This window comes from Papio anubis, chromosome 18 (genome assembly GCF_008728515.1).
Source record: "Papio anubis isolate 15944 chromosome 18, Panubis1.0, whole genome shotgun sequence".
In the NCBI taxonomy this organism is placed as follows: Eukaryota; Metazoa; Chordata; class Mammalia; order Primates; family Cercopithecidae; genus Papio; species Papio anubis.
Window position 1 is genome coordinate 36,095,282 of NC_044993.1, and position 25,976 is coordinate 36,121,257.

The 25,976-nt window shown below is 38.5% G+C and overlaps 2 protein-coding genes across 7 annotated transcripts in view; one reads left to right on the forward strand and one right to left on the reverse strand.

The window, feature by feature from the left end:
• Nucleotides 1–25,976, reverse strand: part of FTO (FTO alpha-ketoglutarate dependent dioxygenase) — a 440,820-nt gene that overhangs the window by 403,325 nt on the left and 11,519 nt on the right. The window contains exon 1 of one of the 6 annotated variants that reach the window (XM_009196443.4): nucleotides 9,620–9,699. The exons of the other annotated variants lie outside the window; for them this stretch is intronic. Within the exon in view, the coding sequence (XP_009194707.2) occupies nucleotides 9,620–9,622 (3 nt within the window). The 5' untranslated portion in view covers nucleotides 9,623–9,699. Of the gene's footprint in view, nucleotides 1–9,619; nucleotides 9,700–25,976 lie in introns of those variants that run through there. 6 annotated transcript variants of the gene reach the window in all.
• RPGRIP1L (RPGRIP1 like) overlaps nucleotides 20,970–25,976 on the forward strand; it is a 114,150-nt gene continuing 109,143 nt past the window's right edge. Inside the window, exon 1 of the mRNA XM_009196452.4 lies at nucleotides 20,970–21,029. The gene's annotated coding sequence lies outside the window, so the exon portion shown is untranslated. The remainder of the gene's footprint in view (nucleotides 21,030–25,976) is intronic.

Below are 25,976 nucleotides of genomic sequence, written 5' to 3' on the forward strand. Positions count from 1 at the left end.
TGGTTTATAGATTATAATCCAATGGAATAAACAAACAAACAATGCAATAGAAGTTACTTGTAAACAATATTCAGTAAAAAGGGTAAATTACAAAAGCGCATAGAATAACCTCATTGTTTCAAAATGTACACACACCCACAAATGCACAGAAAAAGTCTTGAAGGGGATAGACCAAGGGTCAGCAAATTCTTTTCCTGTAAAGGTCCAGATAGTAATAATAAACACTTCAGGCTTTGAAGGCGTACAACTAACTACTAAACCTGCCATTTTAGCATAAAAGCAGTCTACATAACATGTAAATGAATGAGCATGGCTATGTTTCAATAAAACTTTATTTGAGGAAACAATTTTGAATTTCATATCAATTTTCTCATGTCACAAAATGTTACTGTTACTATAATGTTTTTCCTATTCAAAAATGTAAATTCCATTCTCAGCTCAAGGTCCATAAAAAAACAGGTGGCAGGCCAGATGTGGCCCACAGGCAATTGTTTGCCCACCCCTGTTACGGGCCAAAATGTCCACAGTGATTATGTTGTTTGGAAAGTAAAATTAAGGTTGACTTTTACTTTCTTCTTTAAACCTTTCAGCCTTGTCTTAATTTATGGTTTATGTATTTTATTATTAGAATATACAGTAAAGTTGTGTTCATCTGGGGTGTGCAGGGGAGAGAGAAAAGCTTCTTGTGCGGTACTGGGACATTGAAATGCTCTGAAAAAGCCACAGACCTGGTTCCCACCAGATCGTCAATAAAAACTGTCAACTGAGCCAGAGATAACATTTTCAGTGCCCCTAAAGTGGAAGGTAATCATGTAGCTATTTGAAAGGAAGCATTACAAGATGAAGAATTGAAACAGATGGGGAGAACCTACTTTAAAATGTGCATGTTTTCCCTCAAAAAATAAGATAATGACACACTGAGCAGAAAGGCAAGAAAAACCAGAAAATATTCTATAAGCACATCTTCAATCCTGTATGCACATTAGAAGTTTCGTATTTTCAGAAAATATTCTCTTCACTTAGCAGGAACATAACACAAAGATACAAGTTAGAAAATTCTAATTTGCAACTGTTTTCAAAATATATGTAAAATTTTTAGTATGATAAAACAGATGTAACTGATGACATCCAGTCACTATGTCCTGCTCTTTTAAAAAAAAAAAAAAAAATACACTCTACACCTACCCAGGTAACTACACATGTAATATTCAGCTTTGTAGGCACAATGTCACAAAGCCACTCTAGCTGTCAGCATTCTTGTAGAAAAACAATAGGACAGGGAAAACACAAGTTCTGGTGCTTCTTGTTAACATTTACCATATGATCCTAGGGTTACAGATGGCACTGCTAAATATTCATGTCAGAATAACAAGGAAGACATAGCCTTCTAATTTTGAAAAGGCTATACATAAAGTATGGAGAAAAGTCAACATGGTTATCTTAATCACTTTAAAACAAGTGACTTTTGGTTTGCCTCGTGGTATTTCTACTCTTGTTCCCTATATAGATCTCTCTATAGATCTATGATGGCTCCTTGGGAGATCAAACTTCATATTACTGCTTCTTTTTTTTTAAGTGTTTTTAAGTACATGCAAATATTTTTGCAGACAGTATCACTATTGCAATCACTAAAAAATAGGCATCCTCAGAATAATCATTTCAAACACTTTAAAAATGGTTCATTTTATATTAAGAGATTATACCTCAATGATTAAAAAAAAAAAACAGACAAAAAAGATACAATCATACTAATTGTCTTTTAATGTGGGAGTGGGAAACATGATCTCCAACATCAAACACACTCAAAAACTTCTAAATTACTTTTGGATAAACTGTGGTTTTGAATTATCCACACCACTTCTTTCTTTCCATTCACACATATATGAGGCATCTCATTTAATCTGTTGTCTTGGGGATTTCATCTAAAAAATAATAGTAGGAATATTTTTCTTTGGCTAATAGAATTATGAGAATTAAATGAGAGAGATTAAAAAGATAGACAAGGGCCGGATGCACTGGCTCACACTTGTAATCCCAGCAGTTTGGGAGGCCAAGGCTGGAGGATCACTTGAGCCCAGGAGTTTGAGACCAGTTTGGGCAACATAGGGGAGACCTTGTCTCTACAAAAAAATTTTAGAAAGCACATCTGTGGTTACAGCTACTCAGGAGGCTGAGGTAGGACTGCTTGAGCCCAGGAGGTTGAGGCTCCAGTGAATCATGATTTTGCCACTGCATTCCAGCCTGGGTGACAGAGTGACACTTTTCTATCTCAAGAAAAATGTTTTTAAAAGATACGCACTAACACTGGCCGGGCGCGGTGGCTCAAGCCTGTAATCCCAGCACTTTGGGAGGCCGAGATGGGCAGATCATGAGGTCAGGAGATCGAGACTATCCTGGCTAACACGGTGAAACCCCATCTCTACTAAAAAAAATACAAAAAACTAGCCGGGCGAAGTGGCGGGCGCCTGTGGTCCCAGCATCTCGGGAGGCTGAGGCAGGAGAATGGCGTAAACCCGGGAGGCGGAGCTTGCAGTGAGCTGAGATCCGGCCACTGCACTCCAGCCTGGGCGACAGAGCCAGACTCAGTCTCAAAAAAAATAAAAATAAAAATAAAAAAAATAAATAAATAAAAGATACGCACTAACAAGTGTTGGCAAAGATGTAGAGAAACTGGGACACTAATACACTGCTAATGGGAATGTGATACGGTGTTATATAGACAATAACAAGCGTTGGCAAAGGTGTAGAGAAAATGGAACTGTAATACATTTCTAGTGGGAGTGTCACTCTGGAAAACAGTTTGGCAGTTCCTCAAAAACTGACAAACATAGACTTACCATGTGACCCAGCAATTCCACTCCCAGGTATATGCTCAAGAGAAATGAAAACATACTGCCACACAAAAACCTCCTTACAACTGTTCACAGCAGCATTTTTCATAATAGCCAACCCAATGTCCATCAACTAATGAATGAGATAATGTGGGATGTATCCATATAATGGAATATTATTCAGCCATAATAGAGTATTACCTGTAATCCCTGCACTTTAGGAGGTTAAGGAGGGAGGATGGCCTGATGCCAGGAGTTCAAGAACAGCCTAGGCAACATAGCCATACCTCATCTCTACAAAAAGTTAAAAGAAATTCATGCCTGTAATCCCAACACTTTGAGAAGCTGAGGTAGGTGGATCACCTGAGGTGGGGAGTTTGAGACCAGCCTGATCAACATGGAGAAACCCTGTCTCTACTAAAAATACAAAATTAGCCAGGCGTGGTGGCGCATGCCTGTAATCCCAGCTACTCGGGAGGCTGAGGCAGGAGAATCGCTAGAACCCAGGAGGCAGAGATTGCGGTGAGCCAAGATCACGCCATTGCACTCTAGCCTGGGCAATAAGAGCAAAACTCCGCCTCAAAAAAAAAAAAAAAAAAAAAAAAAAGCTACAATCACGCAACTGCATTTTAACCTGGGTGACCGAGTGAAACCTTGTCTCAAAAAAGAAAAAAAAAGAAAGAAAGGAAGTACTTAAAGTACTTATACATTCTACAACATAGATGAACCTTGAAAACATCATGCTAAGTGGAAGAAGAAGCCATTCACAAAGACCACACATAGTATGATTCCATTTATATGATGTAAGTTACATCTCAATAACACTAAAAAAGACTAGTCACCTTTAATTGGGCAGACTGGGGGAGGAATAGACTGAAGGGTACATACTCTCTCTTCATAAAGTTAATCTAAGGGAGCCAATAAAAATGTTTCCCAAAAGGGCACTATATAGGCAAAATAAGTGATGGCTCATATTACTGCTGGGTGACAAGAAGCATCCTTCTTACATCCACATATGTACAGTCTTGCACTGCAGAATGGCATTTCGGTCAACAATGGACCACATATATAACGGTACTTCCATAGGATTACAATAATGTATTTTGACTGTACCTTTTCTATGTTTAGATACACAAATACTTACCACTGTGCTACAACTGCCTACAGTATTCAGTACAGTAACTTGTATAGCAAGTTACTGTACTAAATAGCAACTGTACTGATACAGTAGAGAATAGGCTATACCATATCTAGGTTTGTGTAAATGCACTCTATGATGTTCACATAATGAAACTGCCTAACAATGCATTTCTCAGAATGTATCCTTGTCATTAAGCAATGCATGACTGTATATGTGTGTATATATATGTGTGTATGTATATAGAGAGATATATGTACTTATTCATGAATCTCCTTCCCACAGACAAATAAATAGATAAAATGTGTCCACCATGCAAAATTAAAAACATATTCCCAAGACATCAATCAACCCTTCCATAAGTATTATGATAGGCCCTCTGTTAGCAGAAACTGCACTGTGCTCTACAGAAACAGGGGCACACAGGGTTCCTGCCTTCCAAGGACTCACCATCAAAGAGACACCAAGTATACCAACACAATGGCCAAGTACAAAGTGACCAGAAACTGAAGTGATAAATGGGCACAATGGAAGGGAAGGATTTGCAGAGGCAGAAACTTTACAGCTAAATCTTAAAAAGAAGTTCCCCCACATAAATCTGGGGGAGGAGGGGAATGAGCGTGGAAGACAGGACCCCTGACAAAATACACAGCAAATAGATGGAGCTGGTAGCGGGGAGATGGAGAGTGTCAAAACTGGGAGGAGAGGCTGGTTACATCAGATAGTGCTCTGGAAACCTGTGGCACTTGGACTTTTATCCTACAGCCAATAGGGATACATTTAAGACCTACATGGACTCAAAGTCAAACCAGAGTTAAATAATAAGAAAAACCACTTGTCAGCAATGTGAAACATAAATTGTCAAAAAGAGAGGATGTTGGGGAGAAGGGAAAAATAGAGGCAAGAACATTAGTTCTGAGACTATTGCAACTGTGCTGGAAGGAGGAATTTTGAGACACCCTCAACTTAAGCAGAGGCAGTGGAAATGAGAAGGAGGGGTCAGATTTCAGAGCTGCTGACAGATTGAAAGACTTGGTGAGTGACAGAAGATAGGTAACAGAAAGGAAGGATGACCCCGAGATTTCCAGAGAGAACTCGATATTGACTTGGGTGAGGGCAGAAACTACAGATTGATAGTGGAGCATTTCAAAGACACTAAGGTAGGAGTTTGACCTGGTTTAGCCCAAAATAGGAGAGTACCGAAGAACACAGATGACGTACCTCAGTACAATACAGGGTTCTCAGTACAATACAGAGCACAGATTCAGGAGCCAGATGTTCAGCCTATGTTCAAACCCCTAACTCTACCAGCTGCTAGCTGGAGCAGTTTGAACACATTACTTAACATCTCCATCCATAAAATGGACATAACAATAAGACCTATTCACAGGGTTAACATGTATTAAAAAATGATTAGCGCTGTAAGTGCTTGCTATTTCTATTATGGCATCTACACAGTGATGTATTATCTCCATTTTATAGAGTAAGAAACTAAAGCAGAGGCAGTAAGAAAGAGAAGGAAGGGTCAGATTTTAGAGCCACTAACAGACAGAAAGACTTGGTGACTGAAGATAGAAGGTGACAGAAAGGAAGGATGACCCCAAGATCTCCAAAGAGGATTCGACATTGACTTGGGTGAAAGTAGAAATATGAATTGATGGCAGAGTATTTCGAAAATACTTTCAGAGAAACCCTGTTCCTTACACAGATAGATTGAGGCAGAAACCTCATCCGACTAGGCTTAAAGATGATGCTATTTACACTCTGCTATGCTGTTTCCTGCGCTGCTCTTGGAATTACCCACTCCATGAAGAGAAATTGAGAATACAATTCTCAAGTTGCCACAGTTTCCACATGAAGAGCAGATTTGTTTTTTGCTTGGATTTCCAAGAATACCTAACAAAAGGAGGGTGATCAACTCATCATTTTCCAAGATGAGCTGAATCCTGTGTCTCTGGAGTTAGCGAGGATGTAGCCTCCTCCAAGCGGCCCTCCCTGACTCCCTGAGTCCATGTTAGCTGATGTGCATTCACTGCACAGCAAACTGTGCCTTCCCCGTATCTATTGAAACTCTTTCCTAATCGCTCCGTCCTACTAGACTATCAACCCTATGAGTTCAGAGACTGTCCATCTTATTCACTGCAGTATCTCCTGTGTCCAGCAACAACCTAGAACATTGTCAGTGTTAATTAAATGTATTGGATGGATAATTCAAAGTTCCAGTCCTGGTCTTAAATGTATTTGTCTCAAAGGGTTATATTACACGGTAACAGAGGCCATATCCCTTGGCCGGTGTGGAACAAAAGATAAAAATCTCATTTCCAGTCATATGTTAATTGAGTATGGCAGAAGCCATTGGCTGCCTACTCAACAGCTATTCATTCTGCTTCCCTGCTAACAGGGGCAGCCGGGAGCCCAGTTCCAAGGAACAGATCATAAGCTCTCTTAAGCCAAGCATAGGAATCTCATTCCCTTTTGCCAGATACTTCTTTTCCCAGTCTCCCTTGCAACTAGGAATGACCAACAAATCCAGATCTGGCCAACAGGACATAGTAAGGAGTGTGCTAGGGGACTTCCAGGAAGGATTTCCCTCCAGATATAAAAACTCTCTTTTATCTTCCCATCCTCTTCTTCCTGCCCTGAACACAGTTACATGAGGACATGATACTTGGCACTGTTACAACCCAGCGATCACTAGGTTACAAGTCAAAAGACCCAAACGCCTATGTGCTAAAGAATGGCAGAGCAGAAAACTAGAAAGTACCTGCATTTGATTGCATCATTAAGCCACTGCTCGTTGAGAACTTCCTCCTTCCAGACAGCTTATGATGTGGGAAAAATCATGTCATTACTGTTTAATCCACTGTTAAATGGAAATTCTGTTACTTACAGCCAACATTTTTCAAACTCATATACTGAGCAAAAAGGCACAAAACTCTTTCATGTGATACTGGCCACCCAACCTCAGGTGTAGACATTTGGGACTTGCAATTAGGTGAACGCTATACCTTTCTATTCTAGGTGAAGAGAACTGACGTTTTGGAAACATTAAAGATTCTCTACATCATCAGAGAATGTCTGCTCCTCTCAAATTTTTGTACAGAGTTTATAACATTCAGAACAGAATTGACAGTGCTAGGAATCTAAATTACTTCCTTTAAAGAAAAGATTGAATCTCTTATTCATAAGAAAACCAAATAATAGACCAGAAATCCAGAATCTGAAATTGTCTCACCTAGCTTCTTGATCACTCCCAAATTATATTAACAAGTGCAAAACTTTATGTCTTAAGAAAAAAGAAAAGGTCTGCCAGAGAACTTCCTTAATGGATTTGACCTGGGTAATACCATTAACCCAAGAAATGCTTTTTTGGTATTTTTCCATTCTACTTACTTTGTAAATATGTTGTCATGAGTTGATTCAAATGAGAGAGTTGAATTTCTACAAATACCCTCAATTTGTAAAATTTGTGTGCTTATGTGCACAATTTGTAGAACTGTGTACTTCAGTGAAGTTTTTGCTGTGTTATTGTTGTTTGTTTTATATCTTCCTTCCAGTCAGTTTCCCATTAATTTAAATCTCTTTTTATTCAGGCTAAAGTAAGTTACATTTTAAGATTTAAAAATTCTAGAGGAAATCCTTAAATAATGTTCTTTATAATAACTCAAGAGTGTTGCCATGGTAGACATGAGACAAACTCAGATCTTTTTCTGAGACACCTAGAAATGTCACATATAACCTTTTTGAATGTTATCTCTGTATAATTCATATTTCAAGATGATAGGTTAAACCACACAATTACTGTCTTAAAAAAGCCTTAAATTATTTCAACCATCTCAAAATAACTACTTTTTCCCAGAGTTATCAGACTGTGGTCTCAAAGCCAAGTAAGCAAATACATTTAACTCCTGACCTCAGGTGATCCTCCCACCTCGGCCTCCCAAAGTGCTGGGATAACAGGTGTGAGCTCCTGTGCCCGGCCTCAGTTCATCTTTCAAAAAGTCAGCCAAGCCATGTCAGAGATCTTGGCTCTAAACAAATATACGTTAAATTTAAAAAGACAGAAAAGGGGGCTCCCTCTATGGTTTGAGGTCTTAGGGCTCTGCCAATAGATGGCTACAGGGCTGGGATTTAAGGCTCTTCGTGGCTTCAAATGTCTCATATGACCCCAGATTCCTTTTTTTGATTACTCATTCATTCCTTCCCCGATGCCAGATTCCTTTTTTCCTTATTCATTCATTCCTTCCCTGGCTACAATGCTCCTTTTTCCCCTCTTCTTAGCACATTTCATCAGGAGCCAAAAATGTCAAGCATTTCCATGGGTAAATAGAAATCTGCTGGCCTTTCCACACCCCCCTGCCTTATGCCTACTGTTATTATGAGAGGTGACAATGTAATCTGCCTCAGGCACCTCTCTCCATCCATGCCAGGCAGGTCATTCTCCTTTTATCAGAAGGGAAAGTGGGTCATCACATTTTAGTGCATGTTGACACGACTGCTAATAAAAGCAAGATAAGAAGTTCCTGCCCTTAAGGTACCTTAACCTCTACTTTGCCTAAAAGATACTTCACAGTTCCCATACTGGAGTAGGAACTGGAAAGTGACTTGATACCACATTTCCCTAACCATACAGAGGTGAAGGAGGTAACAGGATATTTGTAAAGTGCAGTAACAACACCTAATTCAGGAGGTTACTCTCATTTGGGTTAGCAACGTGGTTCGTTTAAGAAGGCCACAATGGGCCGGGCACGGTGGCTCACACCTGTAATCCCAGCACTTTGGGAGGCCGAGGCAGGCGGATCAGGAGGTCAGGAGATCAAGACCATTCTGGCTAACATGGTGAAACCCCATCTCTACTAAAAATACAAAAAGAAATTAGCCAGGCATGGTGGCAGGCACCTGTAGTCCCAGCTACTCAGGAGGCTGAGGCAGGAGAATGGCATGAACCCAGGAGGCGGAAGTTGCAGTGAGCTGGGATCACACCACAGCACTCCAGCTTGGGGGACAGAGTGAGACTCCATCTCAAAACAAAAAATAAAAATAAGGCCACAATGAGAGCTGGGGTGCGGTGGCTCATGCCTGTAATCCCAGCACTTTGGGAGGCTGAGGTGGGCGGTTCATCTGAGGTCAGGAGTTTGAGACCAGCCTGGCCAACATGGTGAAACCCTGTGTCTACTAAAAGTATAAAAATTAGCTGGGCGTGGTGGCGCAGGCCTGTAGTCCCAGCTACTGAGGCACGAGAATCACTTGAACCTGGCAGGTGGAGGTTGCAGTGAGCCGATATCATGCCACTGCACTCCAGCCTGGGGTACAGAGTGAGACTCCATGTCAAAAAAATTAAATTACGTTACATTTTTAAAAAAGAAGGTAACAATGAACTAGGAGGCTGACATCTCAAACAGCAGAGGCATGAACAAGATAATTCCCGTTTGAATCATGTGTCTGAAAATGGTAGTAGTAAACATAGAGACCTACCAAGTGGCTTTCAAACTTTTCAAATTTGGAAGTATTAATATGAAAGAACTTTTTTCCAAAAGTATAAACAAATATATCAACAGAAGCTAAGCTGTTCTCAGGCCCCCACCTGGAGAAGCAGATCCCTATAGGTGGCCAGGACAGTCTGAAAATCACTAAAACACAGCCTACGCACCATTTGAGAAGTTCAAAACAAGGTTTTGTTCTTCCTTTCGTTCTATCTCTTTCTTCTCTTTATGCCCATCACTGAACTCTCCTATGTCCCCTGAAATATCAGATTCCCAGTTAGATTCCAAATTCATATACAAGTAATCTAAGAAACACATTCTAATGCAGGATCCTTTTTACAACCTATATCCAACAATTGGACAACTTTTCCATAAGGTAACTTGTCAATATTCATCAAGAGCCTTAAAAAAATCCGTATCTTTAACTCCGTTGTTCTGTTTCTAGGAATTTATTCATTTAAAAATGCACGTACAAATGTTTAAACCCACTGACTCAACACAGCATTATTTATGCTGATAAAATAAATGAAACAAGCTAATTGGTCAACAATAGAGGAAACTTTAAATAAATTATTATATTCACATGATGAATCTACTTTGGTTTGGCATTAAATTGCTTCTAATAGGCTGGGCTCGGTGGCTCATACCTGTAATCCAAGCACTTTGGGAGGCCAAAGCAGGCAGATTGCTTGAGTCCAGGAGTTCAAGACCAACCTGGGCAATAATGGCGAAACCAAGTCTCTACTAAAAATACGAAAAATTAGCCGGGCATGGTGGTGCACACCTGTAGTCCTAGCTACTCACGAGGCTGCGGTGGGAGGATCACCTGAGCCTAGGAAGTCGAGGCTGCAGTGAACCATGATCGTGCCACTACACTTCAGCCTGGGCAAGGAGAGTGAGAGTGAGACCTTGTCTCCAAAAAAAAACCTTCTAAAATAATGAAAACTACAAAAAAATCATGACAATGATATACAGTATAATTGGGAAATGCAGAGATAAATGGACAGATAGAAAAAATATGAAATTTACTTACTGAATTGAAATATGAAATTTAATACTATCTTCTTTGAAAAAAAGATATACCACGTTGGATTATTTAAAAAAAAAAAAAAACAGCAACATAAAAGTTTCACTGGAGCTAACTTGCTCACTGACACTATATCCTGGTGTTTTGGGGAAGTCAGTATATATAATATTTCTATTAATATACTAATATTTCTATTAGTTGCTAATGTTTTCATGCATCACTCTCCTTTCAATATGATGTTTAGTTAAACTAGGCCTAAAGAAAGAAGTCCCTCTATCAATCATGGAATATTTTGACTGAAGAGCTCTTCAAAATGTATACTGTCCAGTCTGATTATATTTACATTTGAAGTCCATAGTAAATCTATCCCAAAATATTTCTAAAGATTAGGTCATCATAGGTGAGAGTTTATAAAGTGCTTGTTGTATGCCCGACACTCAGCCAGATATTGCAAATACAAGAGAGGAATAAAAGCACAGTTCTTGTCTTCAAAGAGCTCAGGGACTGAGCAAGTAATGGACAAACAGCGATAGTGAGATGAAAGCTAAGGAAGTATACACAGCATTGAGGATGGCAGAATCACAGAAGTCTCAGAAGAGGTGGCATTTGTGGACATTGTTGAAAGATACATCATTCTCTAGGTGCCAATGAGAAGGGAGGAGAAGAGCCTGGAGAGAGAAAAGCACAAAGGCATATGTTCAGGGGACACCACTTTCCAACAGTAGGAGTATAAGATATAAATTATGGGGCTGAAAGCTGGGGTTGGGGCGTGGTTAGCAGCTGACAAAAAATAAGGCTGAAAAAACAGGAAGCTATACAGCAAGCCCAGGAGTCTGAATTTTAACATGCAGCCAGTGGCAAATCTCCACAAAATTGTGAACAGTGGAGTGACAGGGTCATTTTGCTTTTTTTTTATTTTTTTCCCCGAGACGGAGTCTCAGTCTGTCACCCAGGCTGGAGTGCAGTGGTGAGATCTCGGTTCACTGCAGTCTCTGCCTCCTGGGTTCAAGCCTGCCTCAGCCTCCCAAGTAGCTGGGATACAGGCACGCACCACCAAGCCCAGCTAATTTTTTGTATTTTAATACAGACAGGGTTTCAACAAGTTGGCCAGGATGCTCTCCATCTCCTGACCTCGTGATCTGCCCACCTCGGCCTCCCAAAGTGCTGGGATTACAGGCGTGAGCCACGGCACCCGGCCCATTTTATATTTTTTAAGATGGCAAGGAAGAAGTGGGTAGAAAGGAAACAGGCCAAGAGCCTTGGGAAATCTACAGGGGCTGAACACAGCAGTGGCCTGAAGATGAAGAGATGAAAGAAGGAAAGACATTAAGACAAAGGCCAGAACTTGGTGCCCAACTGGAAGAGGAGCAGGAGACAGAAGTGTAGCCTCCTGGCCAGGGGCAGTGGCTCACGCCTGTAATCCCAGCACTTTGGGAGACCGAGGCGGGCGGATCACTTGGGGTCAGGAGTTCGAGACCAGCCTGGCCAACATGGTGAAACCCTGTCTCTACTAAAAATGCAAAATAATTAACCAGGCATGATGGTGGGCATCTGTGGTCCCAGTTACTCAGGAGGCTGAGGCAGGAGAACCACTTGAACCCAGGAGGCAGATGTTGCTATAAGCCAAGATCACACCACTGCACTCCAGCCTGGGTGACAGAGTGAGACTCCCTCACCAAAAAAAAAAGGAAGTATGGCCTCCTTTTGTCTGGAAGACTCCATCCCCATCTTCTCAGAGCCCTCTCCCTCCTTCAAACAGTTCTCTGCTGGAAAGAACTCTACAGTGAGAGCCCTTCTGTGACCAACCAAAATAACTTCTTTATCTTCTTACACTAATTTTTTATAGTATTTAGAACTATCAAAAAATCATTATTTATTTGTTTATTTTTTTGTCTCTCTCTCCAGAAGGTAAACTCCATGAAGCCCAATGATACCTATCTAGTTCATGGCTGTATCCTAGAACTTACCAGGGCCTGGCACATAGTAGGAGCTCAATAGATATTCGTTGAGTGAATGAATGAATGGAAGGGAGGGAAGGAGAGGAAAAGGAAGGAAGGCAGGCTACTCAGATTGGTGGTTTGAGTGCTTGACTAAAACGTGATGTCATAAGCATCATGTTTATGAGCTTATGAGAAATATGAGAGAAAATCAGAAATATGAGAGGAAAAAAAGAGTCAGAACACAAAGATTGACTGTGTCGGGCTCTGGAATGTTTATTCAGCTCAAGTATTGTCTTGTGACTTTTTTTTTTTTTTAAGAGACAGGGTCTAGCTCTGTTGCCCAGGCTGGAGTGCAATGGCATGATCATAGCTCACTGTAACCTCAAACTCCTGGGCTCAAGGGATCCTCCGACCTCAGCCTCCCAAGTAGCTAGGACTACAGGTACACACCACCATACCTGGCTAATTTTTTAATTTCATGTAGACACAGGGTCTCACTATGTTGCCCAGGCTGGTGCAGAACTTCCAGCCTCAAATAATCCTCCCACTTCAGCCCCCCAAAGCAATGGAATTACAGGCACAAACCACTGCATCTGGCCCCTTACTACTGTTTGATATCTTTCCTGCTAACACTGAATGTCAAAGAAAAGGATAAAAAGGAGATCAGGGAATGCCTACTAAGTGACTACAGTACTTAACAAAAGCAAGTACTTTATAAACAGTACCTCCTTCCATCCTCACCATATTAGTATCTCTATTTTTCCTTATGAAGAACTGAGACTAAGGGGTTCAGTGACATACACAGTGACATTGCTGGAAAATGGCAGAAGCAAAACTAAAACTCAGGTCTTGTGACTCCCAAACCATCCACTGCACAAGGCTAGAAGCAAACCAACACTTTCCATATACTTCCAGAATACTGTTAGGTTCATCCTCTTCCACTTCAAGATGCTTTTCAATACAGAGTTACAAATTTACAGGAAAAAAAAATGGCTTTTGCTGTCATATTTTTCTATGTCTAAAAAAAAATTGCATAAGACTGATCTCTTAAGTTTCTAAGACTTGATCAGATCAATTAAAATTCCAGTTTGAATTCTACCATGTGGAAAAAAGTCTTAAATGAGATAGTAATCGTACATCCAAAATCAGCCCTTTCATTCGCAATCACATACACAGACCTCTGCACCCCTTTGCAACACTACATAAAGACCAAAGTAAACGTTTCATCCTGTGAGCTAACCCCAGGCACCACTGGACTAGCATCTAGTCCCTTAAACTAACAGCTGAAAGCTGACAGAATATGCCAGACAAGTCAGAGAATTTAGCCAGCAGAGCTGCTCAGATTTAAACTGTGCTATTTGAAACTTAGACCACTTGAGACAACAGTTCACTTTTCTCACCACAGCAACAGATTCAACCTCTTGGCCCTGTGAAAGTCATCTGAATATATTTAGCCAAAAGAAAAATAAAAAGAGAGAGAGAGAAAGAAAGAAAAGAAGAGGGGAAACTTCTATCTCCTCATTGAAGATATATTCAGCACTCTGATTTTTTTATGCACATTTGATCATCCTGTTGACAGCCTTGGAAGTTAAGTAATATGGACTGCTGCACAGAGGTTTCAAACCTTGATGGAAACCAATGGCAGGCTCCTTTTGACAGTCAAATAATGACAAGCACGTTGCAGGCCAATGCCCGTCATTCACCAACATCTCCAACCTGCTCCAACTGCTGCGCAGTGACTAAGTGGAGGGTCAGAGGTTAAGCTCCAAGAAGCCAGCAATGAAGGGCAACTGTCATGCACCACTGCCTATTGTGAAGCAGCAAGGAGTGGCTGTCTCCTTCTGAACATGCAAAATGTTCTCATTCTGTCCAGGCAGAGACACATCTGAAGGTCCTAAATGAGACCATTGCCAATTCATGAAGCTCCAAACTGACAGCATGCCATTCAAGCTGTCTCAAATTTGACTTTTTTCCTATTTCAAATCACAAATGCATGCAAAGTATACCGTTAAGCATAACTCCTCAGTCATGGTTTTAAGCATGCTCTGCTTTTAGACACAGAGGTAGCCTCAGACACATATACATTCTCAAATTCTAAAAAATGAAAGAAAATGCAAAATTAATTTATTCTTCTTTAGGGAGTTTCTGATAAAGTATATAATCTAAAATGGCACAGAAAAAAACTGGATACAGATTTTCTAGGAAAGTTCCTAAATGTCTACAAAAGAAAATAATCTGAAGAAGGACTAATTTCATCATAATATGACCATACTATTATGAGAACTAAGAATATTATTGTGTATATATAGAATTTTATTTAATGAAAATAATGTAATTTAAGTACACAGTTCATCGACACATTTTATATTATTTTAGAGTCTGTTTATAAAATTGTAGTCCACAAATGATTCAGAGTCCAGCATATGACACAAACACCTCCTTACACAATTCTAACTTTGGGCTCTTACTGCTTTTCTGTGTAGTGGAAATGCATTAAGATGTGTATGCATTAACATACAACCTGTAAAGAGGTTTCTTCTTTATCTTAGTTGAGTAAAAAGAAATGTCTTATCTCATTTACAGGCCACATGATTGTCACTAAGTGACCAGCTAGGATCAAGAATTAAGTTGGACAGGTCTTCTTATAGCCTTTTCATCAACAATAGGATTTCTAAGAAACAGAGTCCTAAGTGGCCCTCATCAGACACAGCCTTTAGAGGTGTGAACTTGAAAATGATTTTGTATAAAGGTGTGGGTCTACACCAGAGGCAACACTAGTCACTCTTTAACTCCTGATCACTACCACCCGCCCGTCCTTAAGTGGGCCTGGAGAGAGGAAATAACCCATCATCTACAAGGAACAAAGCCAAGACACCCCACTATCAAAGCTTGTATGAACAAAGGTCAACTAATTGCCCTATTCTCTACCAACAAGAATATAGCAGTTTCTAATATACATCTGCAGACAGCAAAACATAAATTATTTTAAGAAATACATGAGCATGTAGCAACCTTCCACTCTTAGGCAAAAATAGAAATTATGGTGCATAAATCCAGATTACTACATATAGTTTTGATCCAGAAAAATATTCCAAGCCATAAGTACACACACACTATTTGGATAGTTGATCAAACAATGCTGTTCACAGTGAAGAGCATTCCACAATACAAAAGACTTGATAAAGATTTGAATATGAAGTGACTTCTCTTTCCAGCGGCATAATCTGAGTGGGAGAATTCCTTATCTAATATTCAGGTATATATGTACACAAAGACTGAATTGAGAGACAGGAACATCTTTCCCAAATCCTATATTTAGGCCTGAGTTGCAAACCTCACGGTATAACGTGAACTGATACAGAAAAAATAAAAGAAAGTTCTCCTTCAGACACCACAGGACAAATGAAAAGGAAGTACTCCTTTAGGCATCACAGAGTATTAATGGTACTCACTAAGACTGAATTGAGAGACAGGAACATCCTTCCCAAATCCTATATTTAGGCCTGAGTTGCAAACCTCACGGTGTAACGTGAACTAATACAGGAAAAATGAAAGAAAGTTCTCCTTCAGACACCACAGGACAAATGAAAGGGAAGTACTCCTTTAGACCTCACAGAGTATTAATGGTACTTATATTCCTAAAGGATAATATAGAACAAAAATTAAAGTGACTTCAAAAACAGCTTAGCTGATTAATTAGTCACAGATCCATAATGAATAACAAAAGTAACCCAAGACTTTAGGAGAGGCAGATCCCTGAGCAGATCCTAAGAAAATTTTACTGGACTTGAATAAGTTCAATGTTCAAATTATTAAATTATCAGCAATTTCCTATACTACAGGAAACAGAGGGTATCGTGCCTCAGTTTGCTGTTCTCAATCCCAGACTCAGAGGACCAAGCTAAATTTCTTCCTTGGGGCTTCTGGCTCGACTTTACATGAAGAGTCCACACTTCATCCTTTCATGTAGGAGGAGAAACTGACCAGACATGAAATGGTCATAAAATCCACCTATTATTTCCCCTATTCAAGTATCTTACTGGGGGGAATAATGGCAATTGGCCAAAATGAGGCAGGCAGACACATTCTGGATTTGCTAAAGCCCAGCATGACAGTTTTCCATGAACATTCAAGAGAAGGAGCTAGCCCTCGTATCTGTTCTTTCTAACCCAGGACACAGTAATAACTCTCGGCAATAGGATTTCTAATTACAGATAAAGCCCTAGTGGCCCTCATCAGAGACAGTCTTTAGTGGTATAAATGAACTTGAAAATAAACATTATATAAAGGTATTGGTCTACACCAGTAGCAGCACTGTAGACTGGTCTCAAACTCCTGACCTCCTGGCAGCACTGGTGCGGACCAACATCTTGAAGCTCTGATCACTATCACCCAACCCTTCCTTAAGTGACCCTGGGGAGAGGAGATAACACATCATCTATAAGAAATAAAGCCAAGATACCCTATTATTCAGACATTATTCATCCAATACATGTCTGGGAAATGAATTAATATGTGATCTCCCCAATACTCCTTGTCAAACTTTCTACTGGGCTAGTGGACAAAGGAGTACATCAGGATGGCATTTCTTAGAAAGAAACAGATTTGATTCATATCCTCAAAAGATCAGGATGACAACTGCTGGGTTCTACTTTCCCTGTTCACCCACCATCACCCGGTTCTATCTTTCCATATGTCCCAAATGTCAAGTTTAATATCTAAAACATCTTTCATCTGAAAGCATGATTCGATAAGAACTTTTCAAGACGATGCTGAATTCAGCAACATCCAAAAGCAGGCAAATGAGTGGCTCCTGCTATTTCGGTGTTCCACAGATCAGTGGGTCAGTAGGAACTCCCACAAATGGAAAATGTGGCCCCAACAACCTTATCCTGGTATTTGTTCCAGGTGCTGACAGCAATCAAGAGTCCCCTTAGACCTAAACCGAGGTTACCACTCTCCCTCTTTCTACCATGTGTCTTTTCGTTAGATCCTTGATGACAGAGTGACAAAGCATCTAGTTTTAACTTTTTGTCTTTCTTTTATAAATGAAGGCAAAAGCCTATATGATTAGAGCTCAAATAATTTTAGAAACATTTGCTACATACTTGTGATGAGGCATGGGGAATAAAGTTAAATGGGAGTCTTGCTCTTCTCTCTGCCTGATTCTGTAAAGTGAGATGCTTAACTGAAGTGCCTGAGTGTTTTGAGATCATTAGAAGTATGAGCTGACCCAACCAGGTGACCCGTTTTCCTCCTTTCAGTAGAACAAAGGCCAGACACACTCATTTTACCATATTCATTGTACACTGAACTGTCAGTGCAAGGGGTACCAGTTGCCTCCAGGTCATGAAATAATACTAAAAACTTTATAATCATTCATTGATTTAGTTTTCAGCATACTATATCATTTGAATCCAATGGGAGCATAAAGAGCTATTTGTGAGGTCAACCACGGTACAGACAGATGCTGACATGCTATTGATGGCAAGGTGGAAAGAAATTGCTAAATACAGCAGATCAATACCTCGTTTCAGTGTTACAGCCTTCTGCAGACATAAAATATATATCTTTACAGCTACAAAAATAATAATAATGAAAGTGGGAGATAAATGCTTCCCTCAAGGTAAACTATTTGATTAGCTAAGGGCAAAGGTGACAGCAGCAGTTACACTAAAGTAACTTTATAGTCTTAAATAAAAACAGGAGGAAGAGCAGTAGATGAAATGGCAAAATGAATCGGGACACATAGGTGGTTCAGACATAACTCTTTTAAAAAACACAGTGATAGGTAAAGGGCCACCAAAATCTATGATTTCTCCTATGGCTACAAATGCATTTTCCTTAGATCTATTCTGGCATATGGTTTTACACAAAACTTTTTTTTTTTTTTTTTTTTGAGATGGAGTCTCACCCTGTCACCCAGGCTGGAGTGCAATCGCACAACCTCAGCTCACTGCAACCTCTGCCTCCCGGGTTCAAGCGATTCTCCTGCCTCAGCTTCCCAAGTAGCTGGGATTACAGGCACACACCACCACGCCTAGTTAATTTTTTGTATCTTTGGTAGAGATGGGGTTTCACCATGTTGGCCAGGCTGGTCTCGAACTATGATCTTGTGATCTACCTACCTCGTCCTCCCAAAGTGCTGGGACTACAGGCATGAGCCACCACGCCTGGCCTACACAAAACATTTTCTAAGCAAAATATTTTCTATCGGTGATGAAGAGCAGATTGACAGTTAAGGTTAAATAACTGTTCAGTAAAGTTAAAAAAAAAAAAAACACAAAGCTTAACTTCCAGTCTATATATGTTTCCATTTGACAAGAAATGCTGAGAGTCAACTACATTTGTAGCATCTTACTAGACACAAAAAATAAATTTATCTCAGTGTTGTCAGCCAGAGGGATCTCATAATCCCCATAGGGAAATGAGAATTACTGTGTTTGTATAAAACACTACTATATATAAGCAATCATAAAATGTAAAATTTAATATGACCTAATGTCAACCACCATTCACCAGTAAGTGTACCATACACCAGTAAGTGTACCATACACAAACTTACCATTAGTATCATACTTTTTGACATAGGAAATAAAGTCGGTAAGGAAAGAGATGAAGGGAATAATCCTCAAACGCATCATGAAAGAGGAGGGACTTAAGAAAAGACCTCAGGGTCTGGTGGATCATACAATCATTAAAATAGTTTTTATTAGCCGGGCGAGGTGGCAGGCGTCTGTAGTCCCAGCTACTCGGGAGGCTGAGGCAGGAGAATGGCGTAAACCCGGGAGGCAGAGCTTGCAGTGAGCCGAGATCCGGCCACGGCACTCCAGCCTGGGCGACAGAGCAAGACTCCGTCTCAAAAAAAAAACAAACAAACAAATAAAAAATAAATAAATAAATAAAATAGTTTTTATTTCTCAGATCAAACTCTTTCTGTAGATCTCCAAAGTTTGAGCTTATAAACAACCAAGCAGAATTTACCATCAATTATCTGAGATATGAAGTCTCCCAGGAATCTTTAAAAGCTGTGTAAAGGGTAAGTATCTCTGTTTTCAAAAAATTATAGTTTTTCCTACTGCAATGAATGGTTTAAAAAAAATATGGGGGCAGAGGGTGAGAAGAGCATATTGCTCTTCATAATGCTGAAATGTCATAATGCTGAAATGTCAGTGGTTTGTGAAATCCTTCAGTGACCAATAAACAACCTGTTAACCTAAGACTGACTTATATGATGATATTTATTTCCCCAAAGAACGTGGGAACTCTCAGGTAAGTAAAAGAGACTTACTTGATACAATTATCACCCTTCCATAGCAACGAACAAAGTAAATTAAAAATAAAAATAAATCTCAGTGCAAGAGAAACAATGAAAATGTAATGTAACTGCAATTGAAAGGGAAGGAAAAATCATACATTTATTTTTCATCCAATTGAGAAAAAAAATTTAACAATATTAATAGCTGTTCTAAATTGTATAAAAATAGAAAATTTTTTTACCAATTTTATAATTTGTTATCAATCTGTATCAACGCCACTATTTTATTAGCCTATACTTCAGGAACAGAGTATAATGTCTCTAGCCGATCTTCTGCAGAGGAAATGAGATGGTGCCAAAAGGTTGACATCCTCAAGTTACACATGTGCATTTCACTAGACTGTGTGTTGATGTAGCTGTCTAGGTCAACCCGAGTAAACTGGGAGAAGCAACGTGATTGGGGCAAGGCTCCTAGGTCTTGGTCCAATTGAGGATCACTTAGTAATTCATGTTTGAAAAGTAGGTCTCAGGCCAGGTACAGTAGCTCATACCTGTAATCCTAGGACTTTGGGAGGCCAAGACAGGCAGATAGCTTGAGCCCAACGGTTTGAAACCAGCCTGAGCAACATAGTGAGACCCATTCTCTACAAAATGTACAAAAATTAGCCAGGTTTGGTGGCGTACACCTGTAGTCTCAGCTACTGAGGATCCTGGGGTGGGAGGATTGCTTGAGCCCAGGAGGTCAAGGCTGCAGTAAGTTATGACTGCGCCACTGCATTCCAGCCTGGGTGACAGAGCAGGACCCAGGACCCTGTCTCAAAGAAAAAAAAAAAATGGAAAAGAAAAGTACATCTCAGAAAACATTCGATCAACAAACATTTACTGTATATCTGTCAACAAAGTTCTGTGCTAGATACTTCAGAAGACACAGATATATATATACATATATATATATCTTTTTAAGTTTCTGTGTTTCTAACACAAAGAAATAATAAATGTCTGAAATGATGAATATGCTAATTATGCTGATCTGATCTGATCACTATACACGATATGTATCAAAACATCACTATGTACTCCATGAATATGTACAATATTGTCTACTTAAAAATAAATTTCTGTTCCTAAGACCTTGATAATTTCTACATGGTGGAGAGGGGGAGAAGTGGTGGATGAGATAAGAATGCTAAAAACCTATTTTAAATCATATTTATATCTACATAACATTGTTAGTATTCAAAGTGCTTTTACATTTATTATCTTATTGATGCCATCTCAGATGAAGCTGGGAAGAGAGTTATTATCCCCATTTTACAGATGAAACATCACAGAGATTGGAGGACTCATACAAGGTACCGTCTAGTAAGTGGCATATGTGAGACTCCAAGTTTAGCCCTCCAGCTACCGGTGATGTGCACTGGTAGTTGGAAGACTAAACTTCCACTAACTATAGCAGGCTACTTACTACTTGTGTGGAGTGAAAGGGGAATGGGGGTATTCATGGTATTCATTCAGGAAACATTAGTTCAGTGCCTATTGTGTTCAAAACTCTGTGGACATTGGGGTACAAAAAAAAAAATACAGTCTGTATAACTAAGCTATGAGAAAGAAAATGAAAAAATCATTAGAATACTGAATAAGTGCTACAAAAACATGCACAAATTGATACAGAAACAAAAAAGAGAAAACTACTTCAAGATTTTGAAATACTTTCCACATTAAACAAAAAAGAATAAAAATGAACTAAGTAAGCATTCATCTCAAGATGTTGCCAAAAGCAGCTCAGGCAATGCAGGACAAAGAAAGCAATAAAAACAAAGGTAGAAATTAATGAATTAGAGCATAAACAAATTCAAGAGCTTGTTTAAAAAAAAAAAAAAAAACAGACTACCAGCAAATACAGTCAATTTTTAAAGAGAAGACATGAATATACAAAGTTATAATTCAAAAGAAGATGGAAAAAGTGAATATGAAATTTTTAAAATTATAAAACTATACACAATTCTACCCTAGTAAACCAGAGAATGTTATGTTCAATGCCATGTCAATAAATGTAAAACTCTGCCCTTCTAAGATATAATGACAAAAATTTACTCAAGAATTAAACTAAATAGACAATAGCCAGGCATGGTGGTGCACGCCTGCAATCCCACCTACTCAAGGGGCTGAAGCAGGAGAACTGCTTGAGCCTGGAAGGCAAAGATTGCAGTAAGCCAAGACTACAACGTGGGTGACACAGCAAGACTCTGCTCAAAAAAAAAAAAAAAAAGAAAAAGAAAAAGAAGAAGTAAAGTTCAAACTCCCAACAGGCAAATAATCCTGATGCTTTGTAAATGGCTCCTAAGCAGAGAAGGAGGAGGAAAATTCTGCAAGTCATTTCATGACACTAGCATAATACGATACCAAATTTGACAAAAAGAAAGCACACAAAGCAGTTTCTCAGTATTTTTACTCACTTTACCTTCTTCTACTGTGATCTTATCCCCATCAGCCAAAAATGCTTTATTAGGCTTTACAAACTGTAGCTTGAATTACGTTCAACATGTATGTTATACAGGACCCATTCAAAGATTCTGATGTACCCTCAGCCCCTGGAGTACCACTCTGCAGTTTCCATAAGAATCGCTGTACTGACCCATCTTACTTTCCTAATTGAAATACTAAAAAGTTGAATTCAGCAATATATTAAAGGACCTATATAATACAACCAAGTAGGCTTTATCCCAAGGAACGATAATTAGAAAGTCTAATAAATTACATTTTATCAGGAGAAGTAAAGATACTACCATCTAAACAGATATCCAAAAAACGTTCCTAAAATTCATTAAAATTCAACCTCAGCCCCTGGAAAAAAAAAAAAAAAAAAAAAGTAAGAATCAAAGATAACTGCCAACAACTACCACTTTACTTAATATTAGAATCCCAAAGTATAACTGTTGAAGACATGACTATCTGCTGTAACTGCTACCGACTGGAGGTTCTAGACAAGGTAATAATGGAAGAAAAAAAAGACAGGAGACTATAATCACTGAAAGAGATTATATTTGCAGAAATTAGATGATCTACCTCGTGTATATCCAGAAAACCCAAGAAAATCATCCAAAAATATTAGAATGATAAGGACGCATTCTGTATTATGGCCAAATACAAAAATAGCACACACATAAAAAACTTTCTTAAGTATCATTTAAAAAACACAATTTTTAAATATCCCATTTGCAATAGTAACCAAAAAATAGTAATCAAAAATATAAAATACCCATGTATTTTACATAAAGTAATAAATAGTTCCCAACTGAACAAAATTACAAAACTTTCTGAAGACCATAAAACTTAAATAAATGTAGAGACAGATAATTACTGAATGAGAAAAATTATTTACCAGAAATATTTCAGTTATTTCCAGATTTATGTATATTTTTAATGCAATAACAATTAAAATAGCAACAGACTGGCAGGGCACATGGAGGACCTTGACAAAGTGATTTTTAAATTTACCTGGGAAAAAATTTAGGTTGTCTTCTCCATGCAAGAGATGAGCCACGGAATTTTTGAAAGTAAAGACTAATTATAGGGGCCTTATGCTGCCAAATATAGAAAGATATTATAAAACTATGGCAATTAAAATGATGTATCAAAGTAAAAACAAACAGGATAAAAAGCAGATCTGATTATTTAAGCATTCAAATCAGTACGTAAAAGATAAGTCAGTAAATGCAAGCAGCAATATCTGATCGGCCTTGGGGAAGAAAAATTTCCACATCTACCCCATACCATAACACCGACAAATTCTAGACACATTTTAACAATTATAAGAAAAAAATATAAAATATTAATAACCAGAAGAACATGTAAATGACTGTTAATCTAATACTGAGGGGGAAAATGTTTTTCTAATTATAAATGAAGGAAAACTTCTGAATGACAAAAATATAGTCAGGCAATAAACAAACTGGAAAAATCTTTCTATCACATGATTAGTAAATAACATCCCTAATCTACAAAATATGTTTCCAAATCAGTAAGAAAAGACAAACACGTTAGCGAAATGAACAAAGCCTATATGAATAAACAAATCACAAAAGAACTATATTTTGCCAATATAAATGGTGGGAGGAAATTCAACCAAATATAATAATTAGGAAAATACAAATTACCTCCACAAGTTCCTACTTCTCCTCCAAACTGGCAAATATTTTTGTTTTCGATAATTCCCGGTGTTAACAGTGGATGTACCAATAAGCACTCTCATACATTGCTTCTTAAATTGGAAACTGGCATTACCTCCCTGGGTAGCAACTTGACAATGAGAAGCAAAAATCTTAACAAAAGTTAGCCCATACAATTCTCCTTTTAATTTATCCTATGAAATATTCCAAAGACTTGCAGAGATTTATGTACAAGAATGTTCACTAAAGGATAACCTATGATAGAATGGAAAAAAATCCATATGATAAAATACTATACAATTGGAATTATATGAAAAAATATTCATTATATACTGGATGGTAAAAAAAGCAGAGTAAAAAATATACACATTATCATTCTAATTTTTGTTTAAAATATATCTTTGTAAACAGTATTTATCTCTGAAGAATTATGAGACTTTTTTCTGCCTCGTATTTTTCCGTATTTGTTAGTTTTTCTAAAATAAAAAATTTTTCTAAAATAAAATAAGAAAAAAAATTCATTAAGAAATTTAAGAAATGCTTCTCTATCTCATATACCATATGCTTATATATACGGTGTGGTTCTATATTTATGAAGCTGACTTTCATGAGCTGCACATGAAAAATAATTTCATTATTTTAATAGTCACATGCATAGTAATAATAACTAACCTTATACAGCACTTACCCCAACAATATTCTAAATGATTTACATACATTAAATCATTTAATCTTCACAACTATTATGATCCCCATTTTACAGATGAAGGTTGAGGCTCATGGAGATTAGGTGACTTGCCCAAGATCACTCAGCCAGTAAATAGCAGAGCAAAAGGAATCCATGTTCTTAACCACCACAGGCTACCGTTTCTCCTCATAAACTATACTCTAAAGCAATAAGACTGGTTTATAACATAAATGCCAGAACATAAACAACATAAGCACTATCTCCTTTCAAGTAGCCTCCTTGGGAAACTCTATACATTTCCAAAGATGTGGTCATTGATCAAAACATTTTTGGAAATCTTTCCTTTGACTATCCCCCTAGGATAGTAAACATGTCTCCAGTGAGGAAGGAAGAGATTTCTTTCAAACAGCTACGAGTCATTCAGAAACAAGTCGCAAAGTGGATGTCAGAATTCTGCTTTTGATAACACAGCAAGAAAAACCAGTGAGGCTGATTTTACTATTGCGCCCATGCACCCAAGAAGGACACATTCACAGTAAACTAGTATTTACTCTACTGCATTGTTATAATTATTTGTTTACATGCCTGTCTTCCTCCTAAACTGAGGTCCTCAATGGCAAAGATTATATCTTACTCGTCCTCAAGTCTCCAGCCTGTCATCCAAGTCCTGGTACACAAAGGGTGCTAATTAAGTATTTCTGAATGAACTCCACAGAGAATGTCACACAAATGCTTTGAGCTGTAACAACATATTAGAATAAATATACTGCCAAGAGGGCATCTGAGTCTATATACAAATAAACATATAAGGTATGTGGAAAGAGATTATAATGAAAAAAATGGGAATTTTACAAAGTTCCCAAAATTCCAAATATTCAGGAAGACAGACATCAGTTTTTAACGAGTCTTCTCATAATAACGTTTAGCTGTAGTCATTTGTCACAAGACATTAAGAGGGGGAGCGGATATGCCTCATTGTCTAAAAAGCAATCTACTGAACCAAGGATGCAGAAATAAACATAAACTTTCTCAGACAACAATGCAAAAACACATCTCCTCCACAGAAGACACCAGGATGCATCCTGCCTACGGGTTCAATCGACAAACCACAGCCTGGTGCCTGCAGTATAAATCAAAGTCCCTGGTACTTATTGACATTTGCTACCTGCAAATTTCTAATATGTGCAAGATGGGCCTATTTTTATTTACAGCACAAACCACAGACTGAATGTAAAACAAGATGCTTAATAAATCCAGAGGAACATAAAACACCAGCATAACTCAGACAGCAAGACAGACACTCACTCCTTAATTAAGTGGGTGATGTTCTGTTTAAAACAAAAAGACAACCCTGGGCTATAGCTAAGATTAAGCGCTCAGTGTTGCAAGGGAAAAGGCAACCATTTTCAGGGCAGAGCCTTTAAATCATGAAAAATAAAGCA